At 40.0% G+C, this 27,967-nt stretch overlaps 2 protein-coding genes across 9 annotated transcripts in view; both read left to right on the forward strand.

Annotated features, from left to right (window-relative positions):
• The window catches only part of kalrna (kalirin RhoGEF kinase a), a 225,550-nt gene extending 200,236 nt beyond the window's left edge, over nucleotides 1-25,314 (forward strand). For 7 of the 8 annotated variants that reach the window (XM_031307530.2, XM_031307602.2, XM_031307696.2 and 4 more), the window contains one exon: nucleotides 257-1,378. In XM_031307530.2, coding sequence (XP_031163390.1) covers nucleotides 257-814 — 558 coding nt within the window. In that variant the 3' untranslated portion in view covers nucleotides 815-1,378. Of the gene's footprint in view, nucleotides 1-256; nucleotides 1,379-7,743; nucleotides 7,750-20,937; nucleotides 20,943-23,524; nucleotides 23,533-25,047 lie in introns of those variants that run through there. The other variant, XM_036004305.1, reaches the window with a different exon arrangement.
• Nucleotides 12,192-27,967, forward strand: part of abcb6b (ATP-binding cassette, sub-family B (MDR/TAP), member 6b) — a 42,762-nt gene continuing 26,986 nt past the window's right edge. Inside the window, exons 1-12 of the mRNA XM_031300449.2 lie at nucleotides 12,192-12,251; nucleotides 13,297-13,498; nucleotides 15,511-15,609; nucleotides 15,762-15,838; nucleotides 16,930-17,045; nucleotides 17,186-17,307; nucleotides 18,050-18,159; nucleotides 18,451-18,516; nucleotides 18,675-18,800; nucleotides 20,966-21,042; nucleotides 21,145-21,214; nucleotides 27,418-27,497. Of these exons, the coding sequence (XP_031156309.1) occupies nucleotides 12,192-12,251; nucleotides 13,297-13,498; nucleotides 15,511-15,609; nucleotides 15,762-15,838; nucleotides 16,930-17,045; nucleotides 17,186-17,307; nucleotides 18,050-18,159; nucleotides 18,451-18,516; nucleotides 18,675-18,800; nucleotides 20,966-21,042; nucleotides 21,145-21,214; nucleotides 27,418-27,497 (1,205 nt within the window). The remainder of the gene's footprint in view (nucleotides 12,252-13,296; nucleotides 13,499-15,510; nucleotides 15,610-15,761; nucleotides 15,839-16,929; nucleotides 17,046-17,185; nucleotides 17,308-18,049; nucleotides 18,160-18,450; nucleotides 18,517-18,674; nucleotides 18,801-20,965; nucleotides 21,043-21,144; nucleotides 21,215-27,417; nucleotides 27,498-27,967) is intronic.

The raw sequence follows: 27,967 nt of genomic DNA on the forward strand, positions 1-27,967 counted from the left end.
AAGTACAAGTACCTCAAATTGGTACTTGAGTAAATGTACTTGGTCCCAGTCCACCACTGCGATTTATGATGCCTTTTATGTCTTTTTTGCTAAGTGTTCTATTTATCAGTGCTTTGTTACACATATTTTAAATTTTGGAGATACAATTTCAAACATTTAGTTTTTTTTTTTTTTTTTTTTTAAAAGAATCGTCTGTATTATTAACATAAAATCATTAACTCTCATCTGATTGTGAATCTGCTTCTCTGTCCTGCAGCCTGAGAACATCATGGTGGACCTCCGCTCTCCCACTCCTGGCATTAAGCTCATCGACCTGGGCGATGCTGTGCAGTTGTCCGCCCACCGCCGGTATGTCCACCTCTTGCTCGGAAACCCAGAGTTTGCTGCGCCCGAGCTCATCCGGGGCACGCCGGTCTCCGTCGCGACGGACGTGTGGAGCATCGGCGTGTTGTCTTACGTGATGCTCAGCGGCGTTTCCCCGTTTCTGGACGAATCGCCGGAGGAAACCTGCGTCAACATCTGCCGCCTGGACTTCTGCTTCCCGGACGAATACTTCCACGATGTGAGCCAGGCGGCGAGGGATTTTGTGTCCTCGGCGCTGCAGCAGGATCCCAGGAAGAGGCCGAGCGCTACCTCCTGTCTGCAACACCCGTGGGTGGGCCGCGGGGGTGCACACGGTGGGGAGTACTCCAAGACGCCCCTGGACACCACACGGTTGGCCACATTCATTGACCGAAGGAGACAGTTGCATGATGTTCGGCCCATCACGAATATCAAAGGGCTGGTGAGCAGCAGCATGGGCAACACACTGTGACGGAGAGGGGCTCTGAGTGTTGGGACACTCCATAACAATCCATCTGGGACCAACAGGGCACTCACAATAACATTACAAAAATATTAGAAGCATTTAATTATCTGTAGTATTTATTAATCTGCGAGTGGGAAAGGGAGTTGGTTGCCTGAATCCTTCCTGTGGCGCCACGAGGCAACTCTGTCACCACTAGACCAAACTTCTACGCAGAAGAAATAATTTGAGTTCATGGCTGTACGATATTTAATTACTGACTAACACTTTGATCTTTGTTCGCCTTGTATCAACCATTAATTACATAGTTTTTGCCAGACCTTTCTCCGCAGCGCTGCGAAGGAGGGTCTGGTTAGTCCACACAGCAGTCTGAGATGGGAGAGAAATGTTTCTCTGGTTTATTGGCGTTTCTTTAAACCAATCACAATCGTCTTGGGCGGCGCTATGCGCCGAGCAGAGCAACGGTGCGTCTGCAAAATAGCCTCGGGAAAGGAACTTGTTTTGGTGGAACATGTGTTCGTTAAAAAGTTGTTTTAGTCGTGCAACAGAAAACTCAGATTGGACAGATAGTCTAGCTAGCTGTCTAGATTTACCCTGCAGAGATCTGAGGAGCAGTTAACCATAGTCCTCAGAAATCTACCGGAGTTTAAAATTCCAACACAAAGAAAGCAGGTAACCGATGCCTGACCGAAAAGAAGGACATACGGCGGCAACGGGGCAATCCCGGAAGTGGAAAGTCGTGGATATAGACTAATTACATGTGAAGCTGGTCCCGTAAACCGCCTAGAACTCCCCCCCCCCAAGAACCCAAAGAAATGACCTCAAAGTTGAGAAAAACAGCATTTAGAAAACACACTGTGAGCAGGCATAATGGCGACATGTTAATTTATATTTGTAATGTTTATTTTTCCAGGGACAGATAATATATTGGAGGCAATTGAAAGTCATGTTAGGAGCTAATTGTATCTTGTCTCTTTGACTTGGATCTGCGGAAGGCTGTTGGTGCTGTTGCTCAGGAGCACTGCAGCAGGGATCGGCCTCACTTGCCAACTGGCCTGCAGAATCACACTCACCGAGAAGCATTTTACCACCCATGCTCAGCTAGCATGCTTTGGCTAACATTACTGAATATATTTAAAAAAGCATTTGTGAGTTCCTGACCTGTGATATCATAGGCGTAATTTATGGAAAGGGGATGGGGGGGATTATTTACAACCCCGCCAATAATCACAACTAGCGGGTTAATGAAGTGAAAGAGTTTAAATGCTGTGGCAGGCAAATATTTGTTAAGATGTGCATGTTTCCTAAAAAAAAAAAACAAAAAAAAAAACACGTGTAACGTTTTGAAACTGCAGAAAGTTTTGAACAATACAGCCGATTCATTAATTATTAATAATAACATTTACATAAATAAAGACGTGCATGCAGAAAAGGCACAAATTGTTGCAGCAAAATTCACTAGAATGCAGGAAATGAAGCGTTTAATGCTCAAAATTTTCCTGGGGGGCGACCATGAGACTCCCCAGTTATAATTTGTCCCACCTAATGTTGAAACAATCGTTTTAGCTAGACAGATGGAGATCTCACCCCAAAAAAAAATGTTGAAACCCAAAGTGTGATCTTTGGATTGTGTGTGTATCACAGAGTTAGTTTGAATCAGCATTGGGAGGATCTCCCATTGAGGATTAAAGAGTCTGAACAGTTTCAAAGGGAATCTGACTGATCACAGCCAGAGTTACAGTACATACGACATTTGAAAATGTTGGTTTATTTGCTGTTCTTATCCTGGGTCTATGTGTTGCTCAAGAACACTTAGACAGGATTACTAGAATTTGAGGATTGATCCTGGGACTCAAAGCCTGTCTCACTCAGGAGCTTCAGTAACAAAAAGAAAGCTGTTAATTGTGACGGGGGATTTCAGCAGAGCCATCGAGAATGTTGTTGACACTTAATGAATGAAATTTCGGCATAACAAGCAGACATTTGACTTCATAGCATGGATGTTCTGCTAAATGTAGTCTTGAATGTGTGGTGATTTGTTGAGAAGGGAACGGTCCACATCCCCACTAACTTACAACATTACTAGTATAAAACAAATCCTCTCCACGTAAGTAGTATATTAAAAAAAGTGTCTCCTAAACAAGAAAAAGCAAAAAAACTGGACTTAAAAATGATATTTATCTAACTCTTTTTGTCCATTTGGCATGAAACATAACAAACCACTTATGTCACCACGGAGGATTTCCTGTACATTAACAACTGTAGCTGCGTTTTTAAAGCACCAACATGGAAAGCTTCTTGCACTGGATGCTGCAGCACTGAACCCTTACTATGGTATGCCTTTTAATTTATTGAATGTTTATTTATTTCAAGGCTGCAGTTGAGAGTGCAATCGTAATTGCAATGGTGACCTGGAGCAGTCTGGTCTGCGCTAAGTGGCGTTGACGTACGATGAGTAAATCAAAGTCACTGAACGGCTGCTGGACTGTGCAGCGGCAGAGTTTACATTGTGAATAGGGTTGTAGTGAACTGCTGGAGTTTACATAAAACCACTGAGGGATCTATACTAAAATGAACTGTCATGAACTACAATGAACTGGGTTGAAATGGGCACTTGTAGCTGCTAACATCGCTACATCGCTAGGTGAAAAAAACAAACAGAATAACTTCACAGAGCAAACAGAGGACTACTGGACCTTACACTGGAACACAGAGACAGCCCCATGGAGACGGAAAAATAAGGACAATAAAAATGACAATAATAATTGTTCGTATCACTGTTTACAAATACTTTGTCCCAAAAAATTGCTTAGGTAGTTTACAAAAAAAGTAGAATAATCAGGGAAAACCTGCATGTAAATTCACCAGGGATGGTTTAGAAATCAGGTTAGAAGTATGTCTGTTTCTTAAAAAGAAAACCTGTTGCATTTGGTGTTCTTTTCTGTTTGTACATTTGTCTACCAGCCACTGTGGCAAGTAACCAAACCATAGTGTATGGGTCCCATTCATCTGTCTTGTAAAATAGTTCATGTGGTTGCTGAATCGGTCCTGAATGGGAATTTACTGTCCTGTTTCTACTGATGAATGTAAAAAAATGTAGAATGTGTTCTGCCATCACAAGTGCTGTCCTCTGCTTTCAGCAAATGCTTTCGCTTTCACAAAGCTCCCTTCTGACCATTTTGCATCCCCACCTGCCCCGCGAGGATTTAGTGTACTACAATAGTATTTATTTTTCATGCAGCCAGGGATGCAGAATGGTGCAAATGTAACTTTCCCCTTTGATGTCTAGTACAACAACACCCTGCGAGCGTAGTAGTTTGTGTTTATCAGTGCAGCTGTATCGAGATATATTCAGGTACCAGTGAATCAGCAGTGTTCTGCTGTTTCAGCTTCTCAGCAGGGACTTTGAATCAGGAAAGTTGGAAATTTCAGCTTCCCGAAGGGAAAATTGCAACAGAGCGACCCCTCCAGGTTGAAAAAACAAGGGTTCTTTTTTTAAAGATGATTTTTTTTTTTTTTTTGGCTTTTAAGGCCTTTATTTATTTATTTAGGCATGAAAGGGAGGGGAGATAGAAGGGAGACGACATGCAACAGGGCTGCAGGTTGGAATTGACCCTGCGGCCGCTGCAACTGAGCCTCTGTACATGGGGCGCACACTCTACCAGGTGAGCTACCCAGGTGCCTCGGGAAACACAAGGTTTCTCTGCTGTATACTGAGGGGTTATCTCATGATAACGCATGGCAGCAAACTCTGTAAACAATACACAGCATTATCTTCTCCTCCTGATACACAGAACAGCTTTGTGTTAAATGGTTTAAAATAAATGTGAAAAGTACTTACAGTTTACTGCTAACTGGATCAACTAACACACTAATGGCAACACGCTGTTGACAACAGTACTGAAACAATCCACAGTCCACTCATAAAAATCTGTCATCTTGGTCAGCTATGGAGACTCAGTGTTCAATATTAGATAAATACGTCAAACAAATAATATAAATAAATATGGACAACTAATGTAATTTAACCATAAAACTGTGAAATGAATCTAATCATAGCTGAATATAGTGACATTATTGACAGTTGGTCATAAACATAAAATAAAGATGATAAAAAAGTGGCATTATGAAAAACTTTTTTTCATTGGGGAAAATGCTGGAGATTAAAAACAGACTAAAAGAAAACAAACTTTTGGAATTGAATTAAAATGACGTGCGGTAATAAAGTTATTCTGAAAAATGCAGGTTTATTTCACAATACGATACATATTTTATAATTTATTAATTTAATATTGAACGCTTTGGGGCTCCATACTTTGCAGCCTCGGCCCCCTAATAGCTGTGAAATTCCAAGATGTTTCTCTTGAATGGAAAAAACATGGCTGCCACAGGACTCTTACTGCCTTCAGTTTATGATTTTCACTGGACGATAAACAAATCGTTACTGCTGCTAACAATTGAAGGTGATCCTAAAATCCCTTAAGTAAGCAAATGTATGTCGTTTATAAAAAACAAACCATAATGAAGATGAAAATCAGAACAAAACATGCCACAGGTCCGTCTCTGCTGGTTTCCATGATCTTTTAAAGAGCCTGAGCCCTTCATTTACTCTGTTTACATTTCAACTGAAAAGATAAAATGCGTGCTCTGCATCGTGGTATTTTAGCTTAGCACTCAGGGTCTTCATGAGGCATAAAGTATAACCCAGCCTTCAAAGCTCATAATATTCCAGCAACTCACCAGAATATTTAAGCTTTACTGAGGTCTGTATTTCTGTCTTGTTAAATTGCTAATAGTTTCCTGTAAAGACGATCAATTGAAGCAACCTCTGGAGTGAAACTGGCAGTTTAAATCCATCTGGATTTAAATCCATCTGGATTTAAACTGGCAATGGAAATATAAAAAAAAGTTTGATTCGCCTAGTGGTGTACAGTATGTAATGTACTGGTTCTGTCTAAAGCCAGTACAGCTTCCCCCTCTGGTTTCACTTATCCTGATGTTTGAGCGCAGCAGCGGCTTGGATTTAACTCTGTGAAGAACAGAGCTGATCTGTTGGTTGTCTGAACTATGTAAAATCTGACAAAGGATTCTCCCATCAATCAATCAGGTCTGTCAGAAAGTAAGGAAGAAATTGAATCACTCCTTTTATGTTGAGTCTGTTTTTTGGGAAATTCCTACAATCAACAAGCCAACAAAAAGACAAGAGAAAGAAAGTAAACAAAGACAACTTAGTGATGTTTTGGTAAGACGTGGCCCTTTCATTCACATTTTGTCTTTCAGCTTATAGGGAATATCTAGAAGGTAAAACATGAGAAATAATCCAAAGGTCTTTCAGTCAGATTCTAGACCTATTTTAAGGATGATATTCAGCCTCATTCACACCTATTTGCCATGTGCTTTGAGCAGGGGCCTGTTTCAGGAAGGAGGTTTAACAAACTCTGAGTCTAACCCTGAACTCTGAGTTGATTTACCCTGAGATGAGAAACTCTGAGTTTTCGGTTCCAGAACAGCTGATTTGAGTTGGTTCAATCAACTCAGAGTAGGTTCACTCAGAGTTAAGCGCGTCCACCACCACTATAAAAAGGCAGCATGAATGGAGCCATGATACTACGATTCACCATGGTAACAACCACAAACAAACGGGTCGGCGGAAATACTCATGTGCACATACAGCGAGTTTGAACATGTATTTAGTTAAAAAAAGCAACACAGCGGCTGCTGTAAAATAGCGAGAATTGGTTGTGGGAAAAAATTGCTGCTCGAGTCAATACGTAAGCTCTAATATAGTGTATTAATTTCATATTTAATCACAGGTAACCTATAATATTACTGATGAAAACTGGAATGGTAGTAGGCTACACCTATCATTTCTTTTAGGTCCAATCCTGAGGGCGAAAAGTAAACTACTACTAATCCCATTCTGATGTTGCAGCACCATCATAAACAGAATTATGATTTACAATCATTTATTTATTTTTATTTTTGGCTCTTACTGGTTTGTGTCCAGGGAACTCTACACAAACGTTTAAAACACGTTTCAGAGCGAGGCACACTTTTCTGACGGCTCTGTACAGTTGCTTTATATGCTCCGCATCACCAATGTTGTAAAGAAAACTGCTGTTTGCAAAAAAACACAATGCGACACAAATAAAGCCTGGTTCACACGGGACGATTTTAAAATTGTCGGCCGATTTTCCAATCCTGAGAGAAAAAATCACGGGTCTAACAGTTTTGGTCGTACAGTGTGTGGTGCGCAGCACACGGCAAAATCAACACATCACACACGAACCGATTTGACTCCCGAGCATTCCCAGGTCAGACGGGAAATCTCGCAAAATCCCTCGAGATCAAACGTGACTTCAGAGTAAACAATCATGGCGGACGAAGAGGATGCAGTGGCGATAGTTTGTAGTTTGTTTTTAACCAAAAAAAAACGTTATCAAAAGAAAAGGCGATGGTCAAAGAAGTGGAGACAACGCGAGCATGGACTATACCTGCTATACTTATCTCCGACGTCCACCGGACTTTCTGGTGCGCCATGCCGCCGGCTGTTTTGATTTTGTTTCCCGGTGCTTTCCTCGCCGCCTCGTCACCTCGCCTTCTGATTGGCTACACGCCACAGTCCACAGGCTGCGTGCTCGTTTGTCCCCGGGGGACACCACACACAAGGAGAAATCGGGCCAAAAAAATCCAACATGTTGGATATCCCCGATTTGAGATCGGAGCGGTCCCGACGTCCTTCCGAGCAGACGAGAGCAGTCTTAACACACCACACACGGCAGGAATATCTGATCAGATTATTTCACGATAATCGGAGCATCCTTAAGATTGTCGGAAGGGGTGAATCGGGGCTAAAATCGGCCTAATTATCCTGCCGTGTGAACCAGGCTTAATGTGCTGGCATGTAGAGCATGTCCACGATGGGTGGCGTTAGTAAGTAGTATGTAGGCTACATAACTGATAGACTGGGAAGAAAAACGATACCGCTCAAATAGGTAGGCTAGTATCTGGAAATGAAAATGTGTCTATAGTCGGGGCCTCAATATCATCTCCCGACATATGTTTAACTCCCTGCGAAGTAATACAGCTTCTACATCAACAGGATCGTCGACAAAAGGAAATGCCATGTTTTGAAAAAAAAAACTTTTATAGTCTGCCTAACATGGTTAATAAACCAACCCTGTTTTTTTATTCATGCCGATAACAAACTGCACCTGATACAGACTGAATGAATGAATGAGGAAATGAAAGAGCGCTGTGTCAGAGGGAGGTGACTGAGAGAAACTCAAGTTTTATTGAAGAAAACCTGCTCCCGACCAGGTTAGGTTCACAGACTCAGTTACCATAGTAACTGACTCTGAGGTTAAGTTACCTCTCTTTCTGAAACAGAAAACCCAGAGTTTCTCTCATCTCAGGGTTAACAAACTCAGAGTTTTCACTAAACCTGCTTTCTGAAACGGATCCCTGGTGGATTATATTGAAATACACATCTTTTCAAAATGCATCACTGCGTCAGAAAACTAAATCTGATTACCACCAACAGTTTAGCAGGTTGAGATGTTTTCTACACAGATAATCTTCAATTGTAAATACCACTGGTGGAAGAAGTATAAGTAAGTAAAAGTCCTGCATTCAAAATGTTACTTAAGTAAAAGTATTAAAGTATTAGCATCAAAATATACTTTAAGTACCAAAAAGTACTTATCATGCAGAATGGCCCAAATTCTGAAATGGGCCATTCTGCATATTATGTTATTGGATTATAATAATAAATGATGCATCAATGTGCACATCACTTTTATGCTACAGCTGATTCAGGTGGAGCTCATTTTAATTCCAGGTGTCATTAAACCCTCTGATCAGCCGTTTTCTGTTGTAGACACTCAGTTCTTCTTCTCCACAGAGTCAAACTTCAGGCCGGCTGTCCCAATCCCACAATGCATCTGTGATGGCTTGGTGAGCCACGTAGCACCGTGGTGGCTCCACCCTGTTGAATGCTAGCCCGTGCGGTATCCTGATAGTGTTCGTGCTGAGCTTTGTCCGTAGAGAAACGTTATGCTGATGGCTTCATGTAGCTGTGTGAAGCAGCACACGTGTGTATAGGCTGCCTCTTCCTACAACCTGCTGGTTTGTTACTCTTTACTAATAAACAACCTGCTTGTTTGTATTCTTGCCTCTTTCTGTCTTATCTCTGAAACCCCTTTTCTCTCTCTGTGTGTGTGTGTGTGTGTGTGTGTGTGTGTGTGTGTGTGTGTGTGTGTGTCCACTGGGTGGTGCCCCAACATTTAGACTAAATGTCAGAAGATTCACCATTAGCACTGGGTGTTAGCACTAGCATTCGTGATTCTTTACTGGTTGAAATTATCAAACGATACATTGATTCAAAATATTTAACAGCATGTGAATCATACCACAGAGGTTAATCTTTATGCAACTTTCAGCCGATTGACTGGCTGAGTTTAGTAAGATTATAGAGAAGCTGAATACATTCACATGTCCTGAACATTTTTAAGCTGCATTTAAGCTTCTGGTTTTATGGAGCTAAATCAGGGCCAAATGTTTTGTTAATTTGAAAAAAATATATAACTAAAACTTGAAAAATAAAACTATGTATTCAAACTAAAAATAAGTGTACCAATTTTTCTTTCAGTTTGAATAAAATTTAGATTAAATTCTGGAATTATTTTTGAATAAATTAAAAATTTTCATTTTTCACTTTTATATTTGTTTTCAGTTCCACATTTCATGTTTTCTGATTCAAAACTTATTTTTTTTACGGCTTCAAATCTTTTTTTTAAAGTTTCAGATCTGTTTTTCAGTTTCAGATCAGTTTTTTTCAGTTTCAGACTTTTGGCCCAGATTTTGTGTAGGGGGCGTGGCTTCAACTCAGAGAGCCATGGAATTATGAGTGACAGCCTAACAAATCAGGCAGAAGACTCTCCTCAAAGTGACAAAGTTCCATTTAAAATACTGTTTTGGATAACACGTGGTACCAGTTACACTATAAGAGCAATAAACTGTGCCAGATTGTGCAGTTCAGCAGGAACAATGACTTCTCCCACTTCCACGTACGACTTTGAATGAATGCACCACAGTATTCACTCGGCAGTCAGCATGGCGTCCGCTCCGCCAAGGCAACCCTGGTGCCAGCGCACAGGTAAGACGTGAAAGATATTAGCATTTTTGAATAGATACTTTGGGATTATCCCCGCAGTGGCATTTTTTTGTCAGTAACGCATAAAGGGAAAATAGGTGGACAGCTGGACAAAGCTGGAAATGAAGCATCGCAGCCACTGTCGAGTTATGGTCATTCTGACAAACAGAGGTTAACAAAGACACTACACGTTAAAGTCAAAAAACTTGAGCTGGACACTGAAATTAGTGTAAAAACACCAGCTAGTGTGAAGCTAACATTAGTTAATGCTAACTTTAGTGCTAGCGATGCTTCATTTCCAGCTTTGTCCAGCTGTCCACCTATTTTCCCTTTATGTGTTAATGACAAAAAAAAAATGCCACTGCGGGGATAATGTCCCAAAGTATCTATTCAAAAATGCTAATATCTTTCACGTCTTACCTGTGCGCTGGCACCAGGGTTGCCTTGGTGGAGTGGACGCCATGCTGACTGCCGAGTGAATACTGTGGTGCATACATTCAAAGTCGTACGTGGAAGTTTATTGCTCTTATAGTGTAATTGGTACCACGTGTTGTCCAAAACAGTTTTTTAAATGGAACTTTGTCACTGGCATCAGTTTGTTTAGTAAAAATCACATGTATATGGTGGATAGAAAGCATTCAGTCAAAGTTCTCGCAGTAACACAATTTCCTGAAGGCAACATGACTGAGGAGAGTCTTCTGCCTTCTTTGTTAGGCTGTCACTCATAATTCCATGCCCCTCTGAGTTGAAGCCACGCCCCCTACGCAAACTCTGGGCCAAAAGTCTGAAACTGAAAAACAGATCTGAAACTGAAAAAAAAGATTTGAAACCGTAAAAAAAAATAAGTTTTGAATCTGAAAACATGAAATGTGGAACTGAAAACAAATATAAAAGTGAAAAATGAAAATTAATAATTTATTCAAAATAATTCCAGAATTTAATCTAAATTTTATTCAAACTGAAAGAAAAAATGGTACACTTATTTTTAGTTTGAATACATGGTTTTATTTTTCAAGTTTTAGACCAAAACTTAAATTTTCAATTTCAAGCTTTAGTTTTTCAACTATATATATCTTTTTCAAATTAACAAAACATTTGGCCCTGATTTAGCTCCATACTGGTTTAAAGTTGTTTTAAGAGGCTGAGTGAACAGTTTAGTAGATTATGTCAAACCCCAAACAAAAGTAATAAGTGAGTGTGCATTTTTTCAGGTTCCACACTGATTTTCCACACTGATTCCGTTGAATCTGATCAGACAGAACTACAGAACTGTTAAGTCTATAGCTGCAGGAAGTTAATATGAAATGTTAAAATTGGCTTAAAGAGTCTGATTTAGGGAGCTGATTTTGTAACAATGCAGTAAAATGAACTGAACTGATTGCCAGACTTAGTCATAAATGTCAACTGTTATGTTATTCATAATGTGTAATGTCTTTGCTTTAAATAATGAGTCATCTGCCTTTGGATTTGTGTGCAAGGTTCCACGAGAAAATGTTCCTCCAAAAATTGTTTTATGTCTTTCTTTCTTTCTTTCCCACTTTTAACTTCAAAATAAATTGTCAAATACAGGTAATACAATGTATTGAAATCATATAATAAGCTATACCAAGGCAGTTTTTCCATACATTTGGAATACATTGATAACCTAAAATATAGAAATACAGTATTTGACATATTCATTTTATATTCATGCTTGTTGTAATGACACTGTCGCACACAAACATACTCTCTCTCTCTCTCTCACATGCACACACACACACACGCACACGCACACGGACACGCACACGGACACGCACACACACACACACACACACACACACACACACACACACGCAAACACATGCAACACACACGCGCGCACGCACACACACACACACACACACACGCACACACACACACACACACACACACACACACACACACACACACACACACACACGCGCAAGCACACACGCACACGCACACACACACACTGCCCTGCTCACAGCTCAAAGCAAAATGCTGACTACATTAAACTGAAAGCTCAAAACACAACAGAAGTGTGTGTGTGCAGTCACTCTCACTGCTTTTAAAAACCCTCCCAGCAGGTTTTAACTTTCAGGCGCTAATACAGCTCCAGTTAATGAAATATTTGCCGGTAATCCTGTAACAAGGATGTGTGTGTATGGCTTGTAGTTGTTCTGCTGCTGAAGGAAGGCGTTTTAACACCAGAGTAAACTGCAGGTGAATCAGATGGCAGACGTCACTGTGAAGAGTGGAAGAGAAGGAAAAAGAGGAGTCGTAAATGTTGAGGTGAGTTCCTTCATGGGATTTCTTACAAAATTCTTCTGTAAGTTTATTTTTACAACAGACACTTAGATTACATTTTTTGTACGTTTGCACACAAAAAACCCCAAAAGAACTTCTCTGTTACATTAAAGCCTCTTTGTGAGATGACGGAAAGAAACGTGTTTGGTTGGGTTCAATTGTCCAAAGGTCAACTTTCATCCAGTTTGTAAGCGTTAAAGGGGAACTACATCGGTTTTATTTAAGCCTGTTTACAGGTATCGGGGAGCACTACTGTGTAAGAGCAAAAAACTCTGTGTTTGTGGAGTTAGAAAGAAGTTTACCAGACCTCTGCGGCATGCTCCTCATCGCTGCTTGAGGCTAGCGGCTGGAGGCTACTGTTGGCAGTTGAGTTGCATTGTGGGTAATGTAGGCGCCAGGTTTGAGTGAAATATGATGTGATATCTCTTCTGCTGCATTGATTTTTATACTTAAAAAAACAACAACTGTTAATCATGAGTCAGACATTATTATATGGGCGGCGCTAAACTCCAGACGCAGTGACTGTGGCTCTTCAAAATAGTCTCGGGAAGGAACTTGTTTTGGTGGAACATTTGCACCCCGCAAAAGAAAACACCACATAAAATATTAAATGAAGTGAACCGTTCACACATTACAGTAACGTGAGCTATTTAAATTAGCTGCATACATGGTTAACCGTAATTTGCTCTTACCAGTGTATTGCCGTGTGTATTTTGTCCATAGCAAATCTCCACCAATCGGTCCCAAAACATCCCAGTTAGAGAATAAATGCCATAAACATATTCTTTGTAAATCTTTACGATCATTCCATGAACGAACCAAGCAGGCCCGCATTGTTGCACGATCCAGATTTTCTTCCCAGCAGTGGAATCTGTGCAAATAAAGCGAGGAGAAAATGAATGTCTGGTTCAGTCTGAACACGAACAGACAATAGAAACAAGGCATTTATATATATATATAAAAAAAACAATAGAAGTGATAATACACATACTAAAAAGCCATATTCTGACTCTCCTCTCTCTCCATCCAGATCCAACGTTCCTCCTCTCCCTCCTCCTCTTCCTCCTTGCCGTCTGTGTGGCAAGGCTTTGGGAGGAAGGTGAAACTGTTACTGCCATACGTCTGGCCCAAAGGCAACGCAGCGCTGCAGGGACTCGTGCTCCTGTGTGTGGGCCTGCTGGCAGCAGAGCGACTGGTTAACGTGCTGGTGCCTGTTTACTCCAAGAACATTGGTAAGCACTTACAAACAGAGAAGCTAATAGGAGATCCTGGTCTTTCTTAGTTCACCAAATGTGTATTTAAAACGTGTGGTATGTAGTGATACAAAAACTGAAAAACTTTAATACAAACACATCTCAGGAACAGAACTCAAACTGAAACGGTTGTCATTTTACTGTCCAAACTGTAGATGGCAGTGTGCTCAAGTTTTTTGAGTCTCCCTTGTTTCCTTATGTCCTTGATTGATTATGTCCTTGATTTCCTCCGAGTGTGTAGTGTCGGAGTGTGTTCGTACGCTCTGGGTTGTCAGGTTGTCATATTGTTAAACAGCAGAACTTGGACCAGAGCTTCAAGAAAGTTTGTCTGTTTAAAGGCACAGTTTCTGAATATGTGCGCTGTGTTTTTCTCTGTGAATTGAGCGTTTTTGTAACTTTCACAGTATTTATATAGCACCCCGACCTGCCTTATAATTAAAAAAAGACATGGAAATCTTTTTTTACAATATGGGGCCTTTAAGTCAAAAAGCATCTGTAATGTTTGCATTACTCAAGGAGAAAAATCATAACACTAAACAGGAATAATCTTGAATGTGAACCATGTGTATGACCCTTTTAGGTTGATTTAAACAGACATTCCTGTAATATTTGAAAATGAAGTCAAAGATAAAGCATAATACATCAAACCTGACAACAACAGTTGCACAAATACTGACCATTAATCATTCACTTAATGCCAAAGAAATGTTCAAAACCAAACAACTGATCCATAAAGCAACAAATGCCAGCCAATGACTTCATACAGTTAGCGATAGGATCTGATATTACATCATAATCTAAATCATAAAATAAACATTACAATAGTTTGTGCTGGTGTAGTCATGTGTTATAAAACAGTTCAGCTCCTGTGGAATGAGATCTTATTGGTTTGAAGGAGGAAGTAACCTCATCATTTGCCAAAGTCTTTTGTGCCCTATTTTGTACACAAGACTGCATCCACCACAAGGCAACAACCCAGAAGTCTCCACTTCAGAGGAAGTCAGCGTTCAGTTTGTCGTCAGCTACTTTCCTCTTTAGGAAATTGGCCATTTGGCTCCTGGAGCAACATGAAAGTATAAGTCAGTGCTGTGAGAATGAAGCCGAGCGCTGCTTTGTGTGATGAGGAGGGCGTGGAGGAGGTTTCAGAGTGGGAGGGGGGGGGGGGGTTTGGTTGTTGTTGGTGTGTCTGTGTGTGTGTGTGTGTGTGTGTGTGTGTGTGTGTGTGTGTGTGTGTGTGTGTGTGTGTGCGTGTGTGCGTGTGTGTGTGCGCGTGCATGTATGTGTGTTTGGAGGGTTTTCTGGGAGGTCACCCCTCCTGCCAGTCATGCTTAGCCGGCATTAGCGGCCTTTTTGGTGGAGTTAACACACCGGTACAACAGACGTTTTGTCTCTGGGTCCGACCCCGCCTCCCACCCTCCGACTCCAGGACCCGATGCCAAAGAGTTGAAAATACCCCCCCACTGAAAACACACACTAGAAAGTTAAAGAACACATTTCTTTATTCATTTCTCTCCATCTTTTTATGTTATGTTCTCCCTTCTTTTCTCATCATGTCTATCTCTCTGTCTGGATCTTCAGTTTTTCTTCTCCTCCTCCCCCCCTCATGTCTGTCTGTTTTTTCAGTGCATCCTGATTCCCAGCACTTGTACAAAATGGTAATGAATGAGAATGTGTCTATGGGGCAGAAAGGGGAGTATGTGAATGTGTTCATGACTCTGTGTGTGTGTGTGTGTGTTCATGACTCTCTCTCTCTCTGTGTGTCTCTGTGTGTGTGTGTGTGTGTGTGTGTGTGTGTGTGTGTGTGTGTGTGTGTGTTTCGGTGGGAAAAGGCGTCCTCCGGCTGCCTCACTGAATATAATTGCTGTCATTTGAAAACCAAAGTTTATGATGGTGAAGACGGAAAGGAAAATCTTTTGTATTTGTGTGTGTGTGTGTGTGTGTGTGTGTGTGTGTGTGTGTGTGTGTGTGTGTGTGTGTGTTTGCGTGCGCAGTGAATGAGCTTTCTGCAGGAGGCGAAAGCTCATGGACTTCGCTGATTGCCACTGTCTGCATCTACACACTGCTCAAGTTCCTACAGGGCGGAGGGGCAGGTGTGTGTTCATTTATAGAGGAATGTGTATGTACAAAATAAAATGTGTTTTTGTCACAGAATATAAGCTACTTCCTGTGTGGTTGAGAGTGGATGTGTGCATGAAATGCTTTGGCATCTCTCTTATCTTTCTCTCTCGGTTGTTCCTTGCAGGGACCTCTGGTTTCATCAGCAACCTGCGCCAGTTCATGTGGATCAAAGTTCAGCAGTTTACCAGCCGAGGCGTTCAGGTACACTTCGACTTCTTCTTTTGTTTCCTGAATTTTTCACCTTTAAAGTCTGACTTTGTGAGTTTCACTTCCTACTGTTTTTATTTGCCCATTTACACTTCACAGTATAATTCAAGCTTAATTCTGGTTTATTACCACTTGGGTCATGTTTTTGGAGTTTTGCTCATAATTTCTATCTGTTATAATAATGTTGTACTCACCAATGTGAGATGAAAACATCACTGTAACAAAAACACAACCCCACAAAAAATAAAGAAATGAAAATAAACAATTAGACAAAAGGAAAAAGTAAATATTTTAATGATAATAATAATTAATAAATATTAAACATTCAAAAAATAAATAGATGAAAGACAAAAAGAGACAAAATAAAATAGGATCCTTTCAGTAATTCAAATATTTAGGTGTATATCAACCATATGTAGAAACTGAAATAAACATATGACAGGTAGAGCATATTTTCAAGTTTTATATATAGTCCCACTCTTTACTAGAGCAAATATATTTGTTATGCTACTTTATAATTGCAGTGATTTTCTTTTAAGGAAATTTAAATTCACATTAGTTTAGATTAGATTGAGCTTTAAATACAAATATTTGGTTACACTTTACTTGAAGGTATCTACATAAAAGTGACATGACACTGTCATGTCACTCTTATGTAGATACCTTCAAGTAAAGTGTTACAGAATAATTGTATTTATTATCTGGGGACAATTTTCATCCAGAACCCCAAACCCTTCTGGTTGTCCTCTAGTCAAATTTGACCCGTTTTCAAAAGTTTCTACTTCAGAATATGGGTTTCTTTAAACCAAATTGCCCCAAAATAACATTGATGGTTCTACACAACGCTCTTTGCGAGTAAAATTAATGATCACTCCTTTGAGTGTTTTCTTCAATTTTATAGCATCGCCGGTCTTGACAACAAGTGCATGTTCGACGGGAAGACAATACGAGGGTTAAAGCTGTTAATTTCATTTCAAATTCAGCATTTACACTGGACATGTTCTCAGTAAGTAATGGCTGTAGGCGGTGTGTGTTTAGTCACATTACTGGAAGTCTCTTTCTGTCCCCCTCCCTCCACACTCCAGGTGTGTTTGTTTTCCCACCTGCATGGCTTGTCTCTGCGCTGGCACCTGGAGCGACGCACCGGAGACGTGCTGAGGAGCGTCGACAGAGGCACGTCCTCCATCAACAACCTGCTGAGGTAGGACAGATAGGTGGAGACATTTATCCTCAACTCTGTTACCAAAACAAGTTCTTCTTCTTGGGACACAATGAGGGCCATGGAACCACGGTACCCAACAACACTCATTAATTCATCTTCTGGTTGTTTTCTGTCTTTAGCTACATCCTGTTCAGTATCCTCCCCACCATCTGTGACATCATCATCGCCATCATCTACTTCGTCTCCTACTTTAATATCTGGTTTGGACTCATCGTTTTCACCTGCATGGTCCTCTACCTCAGTGAGTCAGACTGTGTGTGTGTGTGTGTGTGTGTGTGTGTGTTTGCGTGTGTGTGTGTGTGTGTGTGTGCGTGTGTGTGTCACATTATCAATATGAAAACATTTTATTTACCTAAATATTACTATTAGCTGAATAAACAGTTGATCTGCCTGACTGAAGGGTCTTTTTCCCTAACTATAAGTTTTTCTACACATTTTATGAATATTTCTTATTGAATTCCTATCTTTTATCCTGTGTCTAAACTGTGACTAACTATGTATTTTTTGGTGTGTGTGTGTGTGTGTGTGTGTGCGTGTGTGTGATATCTCATTAACTTGAAATAACAAGCGTATAAACGGAAGAGGATTAGGGCCACACATGAAAAATGTATTTGAGTTCTGAGTTTAAAGTCAGAATTCTGACTTTGAACTCAAATACATTTATTTAAAATTGGACCCGGTCAAAGGCATTAATAAAAACTACTTACAAATAGAGTTCTTTTGACTGTTAGTCTCGTTTGCTGTTACAGGTCATTTAAGATCATCAGATGAAAAATTACACAGTTTCAGAAACATTTAAAAGTTACATATATTCACTTTAACTATTGTGATTGGTTTCAAGAAATACAAACAACCCAGAACATTTTTCCCCCCTATCTCCCTTTCTATATGTTCCATATATTTAGATTGTATATGTTGCTTACATAACCATCTTGTCAAATTCAACTCTGAACCGATATTAACCAGACTAACTCTGTGTGCAGCCTGTACCATTCTGATCACAGAGTGGAGGACGAAATACAGGAGAGAGATGAACAACCAAGACAACAATGCCAAGTCCAGAGCCGTAGACTCGCTGCTCAACTTTGAGACGGTAAATAACATCACACATTCATTTCCTCTATTTATCAAAGATATAAATCTGTTGAACGTCTGACCGCACCCAACATCACATCCAGGTGTGTCCAGGAAACCACCCAGCTGTGCTGTCGTAGGCTACATTTGGCCATCTTGGACGTCCACAATGTGTTGTAATGTTCCAGTGTTTTTTCAGATTATTTTTAGAGAGTTCTGAAATAGTGTGAAATGTTTGTAGATATTTTAAGTTGCAGGAAAGTTCAGAATGTTTCAGTCTTCTCTCTCTGGATTTGATTTATTTTCACAGGTAAAATATTACTGCGCTGAGGATTATGAAGTCCGCTGCTTTGAGGAAGCCATTCTGAAATATCAAGTAAGCCTGAAGAATAACATCATCATCTGGTACCAAAGACCAGCCAACAGCAGATAGACAACTCATACCTGCTTGTCACAAGTAGATATAAAGTGCTCTGCTAAACCTTTGGTCTATATTTCTTGTTTTTAATTAACGTGCTGGTTGTGTTTGTGTAGCACTGTGAGTGGAAGAGCTCCGCCTCCCTGGCTCTGCTGAATCAATCCCAGAACATCATCATAGGATCAGGACTGCTGGCTGGATCTCTGCTCTGTGCCTACCTGGTCTACGAGGGACAATTCCAGGTATCAGTGAAAAGTAAAAAATACAAACAGTTGAATTGAATAGCAAAATCACAAGTCTATATTTAGGCCGGATATCCATTGCCTTGGGCTTCCTTTGTGTTGCCATTCTAAACACCGGTTGATTCATGAGGACTATGGTTAACCTTTTCTCAGATCTCTGCAGGGTAAATCCAGACAGCTAGCTAGACTATCTGTCCATTCTGAATTTTCTGTTGCACGACTAAAACAACTTTTAAACGCACGTTCCACCAAAACAAGTTCCTTCCCGAGGCTATTTTGCAGAGGCGCCGTGGCTCCGTACGGCGCTTAGCGCCTCCCATGATGATTGTGATTGGTTTAAAGAAATGCTAATAAACCAGAGCACGTTCCTGTCCCATCCCAGAATGCTGTGTGGACTCGCCAGACCCTCCTCCGCAGCGCTGTGGAGGAAGTTCTGGTAATGCGAGATAACATACAAGTTACCTTCAGTCGCCTCCAGTGGTTAAAAGTACCTTTGTACTTTTATTCAAATGAAATCTATAATGTAAGACTTTTACTTGTAAAAGAGTGTTTTACAATTTTATGGATATAACGGCTACAGTTCCCCGTCGGAAAGGGCTGTCTGTCAACCAGGATGATGTAATAGATCAGTGAACAAACGGAGGAAGATGTTAAAGCTTTAGATTTGATATTAATAAATGTCCGTTACATTCAAGCCATTTCCAAATGAGTTGCTACAAAGCTAATTAAGACTATCAGCTCCACACAACTCTCTCTGGATTTCTCAGTATGACTATGTTCAGAAGATGGTGGCGTCCGGAGACATTCCCACGCAGAAGCTCGAGTGAAGATAATTACCTCTTCTGAAGAGTCCTTCATGTTTTTTTAATCCTCCGTGTCCTCCTTTGCTACTAGCAACTGTGTGGAGGAGGGTCGGGGGTGGTGCGCGATCACGGAAGACTTGTATGATGTGGACACGCCGACAGTTTTGTTGTTATTACTTAGAATTCCTCATGGGGGAGACAGAAACTATGCACTATAGCTTTAAAAATCTGTATAGTGAACTAACTAGTGAACTCTACTGTGATGACTTGGACATAACCTAAATAGCTTATGCATCACCTTGGCCACTTCAACATGACCTCAGTGACTCTTACATATGTCCACAATGACTTAAACCAGGGGTCTTCAACGTGTTTTAGGCCAGGGTCCCGCTAGAAGCTAACGCTGCTAGCGGTTAGCCACCTCGTTCTCAATGGCAAAACACTGCAACAGCACACACGAGTTCACCCTAATCTACAAAAGAAATTGTATAGAACTACTTACATGTCCCTCATCTGCAGGTATTCAACGCAAAGTTTGAAGTGTGCCCTCGTTTAGAAGAAGTCTCCCGTCTAATCCTGCCTTGTACTGACCGAAGTTGGAGAAACAGCTAGCTGATGTGGTATTAGCTAAAGTGGTTAGCACACACCAAATGTTTCGGCCAATGACGTAGATAGCCCTGCCGAGTTTGACCAGCTCACCTGGAGACTGAAGGCAGGATACATTCAGAAACCCGTATCTCACTCAAAACAGCATGGATGTTTTTTTTTCCAAGTTTGTATGCGTGTGGAAGCACCAGAGACACAAAATAACACCCCAAATCCCAGAAAAAAGTGTTTATTTTCATAATATGGGCACTTTAAACAGTGATCAGGATATCAAATGCAATGAGACTTTCTCCATGACAACTTTATAAGATGTTGATATGTCGACTTTGTGTTCTTGTTCGGCTGCCCCCAAGTTGCAAAAAACACTGTGGTAAACTCTTACTAGTGGGAGGCTAATGATACACTGTTACAAAGGTCTGTAGAAATACGGGCTAATATCCTGTATTGTCTGTGTTAATATAAAGGAATTTTCTGTAATGATTTTTCACAGGTATTTTTCTGTATTATGATTTTTTGGATTACCAGAAATCACCGTTGAAGGTACAAAGGATATACTTTAAATTTAGAGGAATTTTTCTGTTTTTGGATTAACAGAAGTGTCCGTTTAACGGAAAGGCTACTGGTAATTTTCTGTCAGGACATTATCTGTTTTTCTATGGATTTTTTTTCTTACAGTGTACGGCTGACTTACAGTAACCTTTGCTTAGTATAAGAGCAGGAATGTTCAGTAGCTGTATGTGTTAACTTTCCCCTCAGGTTGGAGACTATGTTTTGTTTGGTACCTACATCATCCAGCTGTACACTCCTCTGAACTGGTTTGGTACCTACTACAGGTGAGGTTAATGTACAGGATGCCACTGAGCCCTGAAGATCTATGATTCATGATCAACATCTGTGATATACAGTATATAAATCTGCATCGTGTGTCTCTGCAGGCTGATTCAGAGTGCATTTGTTGACATGGAGAACATGCTGACACTGTTGACGGAGCAGAAAGAGGTGAGAGTCACAAAACACAATAATCGTCTGGAAAAGGTATCAACAGTATATTCTGTAGATTTTTTAAATCATTTTTTTCAAATTTTTATTGGGAAACACATTGGTGTACATAATACAGCACAACAAATATGCATCTTTTTCAGATTTTAATAAAATAAAATAAAAATAAATAATATATACATAGAAAAGAATGGAATGAAATACTTAAACATAATTGTAAATCCCGAGAAAATAAATGAGTGAAAGGAAAAGCAAAATTCTAAAAAAAAGTTGGTTATACAAGTGGACACAATAAATAAAATTGTGGAAAAAAATAATACTAATAATACTACTACTACTACTACTACTACTAATAATAATAATAATAATAATACAGTTAGATTTGTATTCATTTTGACCAAAGTCTAGGGTGGCAGTAGCCAGGGAGCTGGGTTGGGAACCGGAGGGTCGCGGTTCAAGTCCCTGTACAGACCAAAATATGGTTGTTAACTGGTAGCTATAGAGATGCCAGTTCAACTCCTGGGCACTGCCAATGTGCTCTTGAGCAAGGCACCAAACCCCCAACTGCTCAGGGCGCCTGTCCATCGACAGCTGCAGCTCCCTCACTCTGACATCTCTCCATTAGTGCTTGTATAGGTACTGAGCATGTGTGAGCATGTGTGTGTAATTCAGGCCTGTGTGTAGTGTGTATAATAATAACAACAGAGTGAAAACATTGTAATTTCCTTTGCGGGATTTTTAAGGTGTACATTATTAATGTTATTATTGTCATTATTATTATTATTGATGTTATTATTATTATTATTATTCAGTCTGTTCCAACACAGACCATTATTGGTGGTAATAAACTGAGTGCTTAACTTTGTGTTGCTATGCTTAAATTTGTGAAGACACTTTGCATGAAATAATTACTATGTGGATGCTTATTAGTTGGGAAAGTTGCTAATTTAATCCCAGAAACAAAATATTTTCTCCACCTTGTAAACCAATACTTTCTCCCTATAGAGAAAACTTGTCAATGCATCCAATTTATCATATTACTGGACAAATATAACATTATTGTTTGGCTCATATATTTTAAAATCAACATCAATAATAATACACTGCTATTGCAAATGCTGTAAGAGTGGTTAAAGTTAGTGCAAATTAGTTTAGATATGAAATTACACAATGTATTTTCTTGTTGTTGTAAGTCTAAATCAAAGTCAAGTCAAAGTCAACTTTATTGTCAATTCTGCCATATGTACAGGACATATAGAGGATCAAAATACTGTTTCTCTCAAAGGAACAAACAGAAAAACACTAGGATAAGAAACTAAATACTAAAAATAGTCTAGATATTTAGCAAAAAGTTAAGAAGAATAATCGCCGATAAGCATCATCTAGAAATAAAATATATAGAGAGGTGTGTGTATATTAAAATATAAAATAAATATAATAATTACAGATAAGTGGATATCAAAAACTGAAATCTTATTAAGTGTTCATTTCTGATCGCTTTGCTTCAGTCGCGCTTGGCAACAGAAGCTCACACAGTCAGAAGTCAGCGGATCAGGAGATCAACAAGTGTTTGTGTTGTGTGTGTATGTGTGTGTGTGTGTGTGTGTGTGTGTGTGTGTGTGTGTGTTTCGGTGGGAAAAGGCGTCCTCCGGCTGCCTCACTAAAGGCTCCTACATTCACAGGCCCTTGATATGGTAAACAGCCACATGAATGTAGACAAAAGCATTAGAGCACCTTAAAATCACAGCGGCCCTTTTCCTTTGGCTTGGGAAGCTGCAGGCGAGGGGAGTCAGGGAGGAGGAGGAGGAGGAGGAGGAGGAGGAGGAGGAGGAAAGGAGAGAGTGATCTGAAGGTGATAATTCTTCCGATTACAATCAAACTTTGCAAATGTCTATGATTACAACCAAGGGCATAACTTTGGGTTCAACATTGGGGGGTGGGGGGGTCATTGAGATCTCCACTTTTGAGCTAAATTGAAATTTTGAGCATGTCAGACACTTAATTTCCTGCATTTTGGTGAACTTTTCTGCAACAATTTGTGCCTTTTCTGCATTGTTATGGTGCAAAATGTCTTATTTATGTCAAGTTTTTTTTTTGGGTTGCACTGGCCAGTTTTGATTATAGGGGGATTTGTAATGCCCCCGCCCCTGCTGTAAATGCTGTATGATTACAACACAACATCAGTTAGTGCATATATGAAGACATGAAGACTTATGGTAGGGAGGAGAACGTGAGAGGGATGGATGGTATGAAGGAAGAGAGGAGGGAGCAAGTGAGAATTGCAAAAAGTAAACTATGATGGGAAGGAAAAAGAAGGGGGATGGTAGGTTTTCCCTTTTCAAGATTCAATACTTTATTGCCATGCAACTAAGTTGCTAGGAATTTGCTGCAGTGTGCTCATTCCAAAAAAACAGAAAGCATTCATAGCAGACATTCAATACCCATTTAAGAAAACACATAAAGACAAATATAGAAACACCCACACATACACACACACACACACACACACACACACACACACACACACACACACACACACACACACACACACACAAATGCATACCATTTAACCCATAATAAAAAAGATTTTAGTGCCACTGCTGAAGGGCACCCTACTTACAAGTCAAGCGTTATAAACTGTCAGTGCATTGTATCCGTGAGGTGCTGTTGTGTTGAGGATCCATTGAGTAGCTGAATGGTTCTGCAATAAGTGCTGTTAAGAAAGCAGGATGTTTTTTGATGTAATAGATTTCAGTCTTTTCCCCGAGGGGAGAGTCACCAGTAAGGGGTTAGCAGGGTGTGTGGCATCTTGGGTGATTTTCAGTCCCTTTTGCTGGATGTAGAGTACATAAATTCCTGATCTTCTGATTTTTTTTATGTGCCTTTTTAAAAGTCCCATCCTGGAATGTGAGAGGGCTGCAGCCTTGTCATTTTCTACATAACACTGATCCTGATTTCCCGTGTTTACAAGAGCTCCGTCTCAAAAGCAGCACAGATGGAGCCGATGTCTGTCATCTCTAGCACAAAGGAGCGTCTGTTATCTGTTATCGGTTCGGATTGTGCTGATGGTGTGGACTTTTTCTTTTAAAACCACAATGTAGTTGTTATAAAACAATGAGATATTATACAGCTTTTTTTTTATTCTGGACAAAAGTTCACAATGATCAATGTCTGTCCTGCACCTGACAGAACATGCAGTTATTAAAAAAGTTAAAAGAAATAGTCTAACATGGATTTAATGTAATATTGTGTGGCGATTTTATTACTGTCACTGATACAGAAATTCTGCGACTCTTTTCCAAATTACACATTAAGGATTTTTAATCAACTTAATATTCCTAAATGTTTGCATGATAGTGGCTAACAGTTTAAACAAATAAGTTTAATGTCTGGCATTAGAGTCGTAAAAAACAAACAAAAGAAAGAAAAGAAGAAGGGGATAAAGGGGAAAACAGAGGATTATCTTTATTGTGTAAGGCACACTCACTTTTCTTTCTCATCCTCATCCTCTTATTTGTCATCTGCCCTTCTTGTCCCCTTTTCTTCTCCTCGTCTTTTCTCCCACTCTATCTCTCTCCTCCCTCTCTTCACCTCCCTCCTTTTCTTTTTGTATTGTCCTCTCCTCCTTTTCATTCCAACGAAAAAATAAAATCACCTTACTATTTACGAGATTGACACTTTATTCTTGACCGTGGGAACAGCAGTTGATAAAAAAAGAAATCTCAACTCAAGGTCCTCCCACTCGCTTGCTCTGGAGCTTTTGACCATATCACGGTCTTAATCAACACATGGAGTTTGCTCAGGTGCCGTAGAACTGCAGCTGTTTAAACTAGAGATTATCCGATACCATTTTTTGCTTCCCGATACCAATTCCCATACCTGAACTTGCGTATTGGCTGATACAGAGTACTGATCTGATAACAGTGTGTCAAATATTTTATTATGTTTTAACAACTGTATACTACTATCCCTGTATGGATGTGATATTATTTCTATCATTGTTGTATGGACAGGCTCAGGTTAAACTCTTTGTGAAACATGAACAAACAAAAACAATGGACACCACAGAACTTTCTTTTATTATCCAGTTTGACAGTCACCGTTAATGGAAAAAAACATAAATAAACTACTTTAAAGGGCAACTATTTAGCATTTTCAGGATTAAACATTTTGTGTTTGTACTAGAACATGTTTACACGCTTTAATGTTAAAAAAAACACCTGTATTCACCCTCTTTATGAGACCCTCTGTATAAGACGCAGATAAGATAAGACGCTCTGTAGGAGCGCCTGTCTCTTTAATCTCTCCTCCCGAAAAAGCCCAGTCTGCTCTGACTGGGCAGCGCGCTTCCTGGAAACTCCGGAGCCTCTGCTCCATGTTTTACTCAAGGGGGTAAGCGTCTCCTCACAACCCAAACCTCCTATGGCGCCATTTTGATGCTAATAAGCACTCACCCCCCGTTAGCATTCCATTGACTGCCATTCATTTTGATGTCAATTTAACAGCGAATAACTTTACATCTGAAGTGTTTAAAGACTTTATTTGTCCATTGTTTATTTCTAAAGAAACACGACAATGTATAAAGGGCTCCATTACCTTGTATCTCACGTTATGGCTCCGTAGCAGACGTTTTTGTAAAAATAGGCTAACGATTGTGTCATAACCACGTGACTTACTGTCGCATATTAGAGGAATTACCGTATAGTACAGGAGAAGCTCGCAGGCAGTTTTGACTTACATAAGCTGTTTAAATTTAATTACTAATGTTAACTATCATTTTAGTGATCAATAATTAGCCTGTGCCTATGTTATCTCCTTACATATACCTACGCTCTCCGTCTCTGCAAGATTGGGAATGATTGAGATTTCTCTTGGCACAGCTACCAGAAGACTTACAACTGTCAGACAGGTTGCTCACGTCACATTTACGTTGTCTCTCTCAGTTGGAGGCTGCTCAGTAACGCTCAGCGCTCACCAGAAAAGTGCTTCTAACGGCCTTCACTGGTCTCCGTCCAGAGCAACGGGATCTGTTGGTCCATTCTGTATACAGTCTATGGTTTTACTAGCTAACTAGTTGAAGCTGGAGCTACTGCAACGGAGTATATAGCAGGACAGTGTACCGTGAAAAATCACCAACAAAGGCTTCTAAACCAAATATTACACAACCAGACATGTCCCAGCAGTAAAGTGACCGGAATTTAGAGGGAAATTGCCAGCATTTGCCGAGATTACAGCTATGTTGCTTTAACATGTAGCTACTTAATAGTTAGCAGTATGCTAATGTTAAATTGTGGTGGAACGAAGCAACACTTTCTACCGTCAGAAATCGCAGATAAAGGCTTCTGAACCAAACACTACCCAATCAGACATTTTTCAGCAGTAATGCGACACGGAATTGGGGAGAATTTAACAACACTGGCAGCCCACCTGACATTGTTGACTGCCGTTAGCCATGTAGCTACTTTAGTTAGCAGTTGACACTGATAGAATGTAGCAGCAATTTCTACAGTCATAAATCGCAAATAAAGGCTTTTAAACCAAATACTACTAACAGAAAATATTTCAGGAGTAATGTGACCTGGAATTGGGGAGAATGTAACGACACTGACGGTTTACTGCCGTTAGCATGTAGTTACATGGGACAATGTTAACACTGCAGTGGCTTAAAAAAAAAAAACTCCAGTCCTGCCTACTTGGAGCAGATGACCAATCATAGAAGGCTGGCTTAGAGTTGCGTAAAACTTAGCCGAGAGTAGAAAAAACTGTTGAAACTGGAGTGTTCAGATTAGTTGCAAATCTGAACGTTTTAGCTCACAGGGATTTGTCTAAAATACGTTTACCTCATTATTTTAATGTTAACATGTTTACATGACAATCCAACATTATAACATTGTAGATATGACAGGAAACACAGAAAAGCATAATATGTGACCTTTAAAGTAGATTTACTTTGTGTATCGGATCGATGCATAAACTCCAGTACTTTCCGATATTGATACCAGCATTTTAGGCAGTATCGGAACATCTCTAGTTTAAACTTAACATTATTCTTTCATCCAATGTGACGTAAAAGTTGATCTTAACGGTTCCATTTCTCCTCCTGTGTTCCTTGTCTCTCTTACCCTGGTTTGCCCTCCTCCTCATTCTCCTCCTCCTCATCCTCTTCCTCCTCCTCCTCCTCCTCCTCCTCTTCCTCCTCACAGGTTCAGGATTCAGAGGATGCACGGGACTTGCAGCTCACAGCAGGTCAGGTGGAGTTTGACAGAGTCTGTTTCAGCTACGTGCCTGGGTGTGTAGTTATCAACAAATCTATTCACAATTTAAATCCACATTTTTCTATAATTTGATCTGATTTTATTCAGTTGTACGTAAAAACAAAGGCCGTCCTCACCAGAGAAACAACAGCATTGGTTGTTTTATTCAAACACTTAGAGGGAAATACAAAAAGAGACCGCTGTTTACATCCTGTACCACCAACTGTCAATGTTGGTTTGTTTTAACCCTTGTGTTATCCTCCCGGGTCAAAATGAACACTTTTTTAGACACTGTCGTTTTTTTTCCCCATGTTTTGCTTACTTTTCAAAGTTTTTGGCGCTTATTTCAATGTTTGGTGGCACTTTTTTCCCCCATTACCACCAGTATATTCACCACTAGAACCAACTTATTTACAATAGTTTTAATCTTATTTTTTTGAATTTCTGGTCAATAAACGTCATTTATATGAAATTATCAAATTTATGTGTTAGAAAAAAGCAGAAA

Source organism: Sander lucioperca, chromosome 8 (assembly GCF_008315115.2).
Source record: "Sander lucioperca isolate FBNREF2018 chromosome 8, SLUC_FBN_1.2, whole genome shotgun sequence".
NCBI lineage: Eukaryota > Metazoa > Chordata > Actinopteri > Perciformes > Percidae > Sander > Sander lucioperca.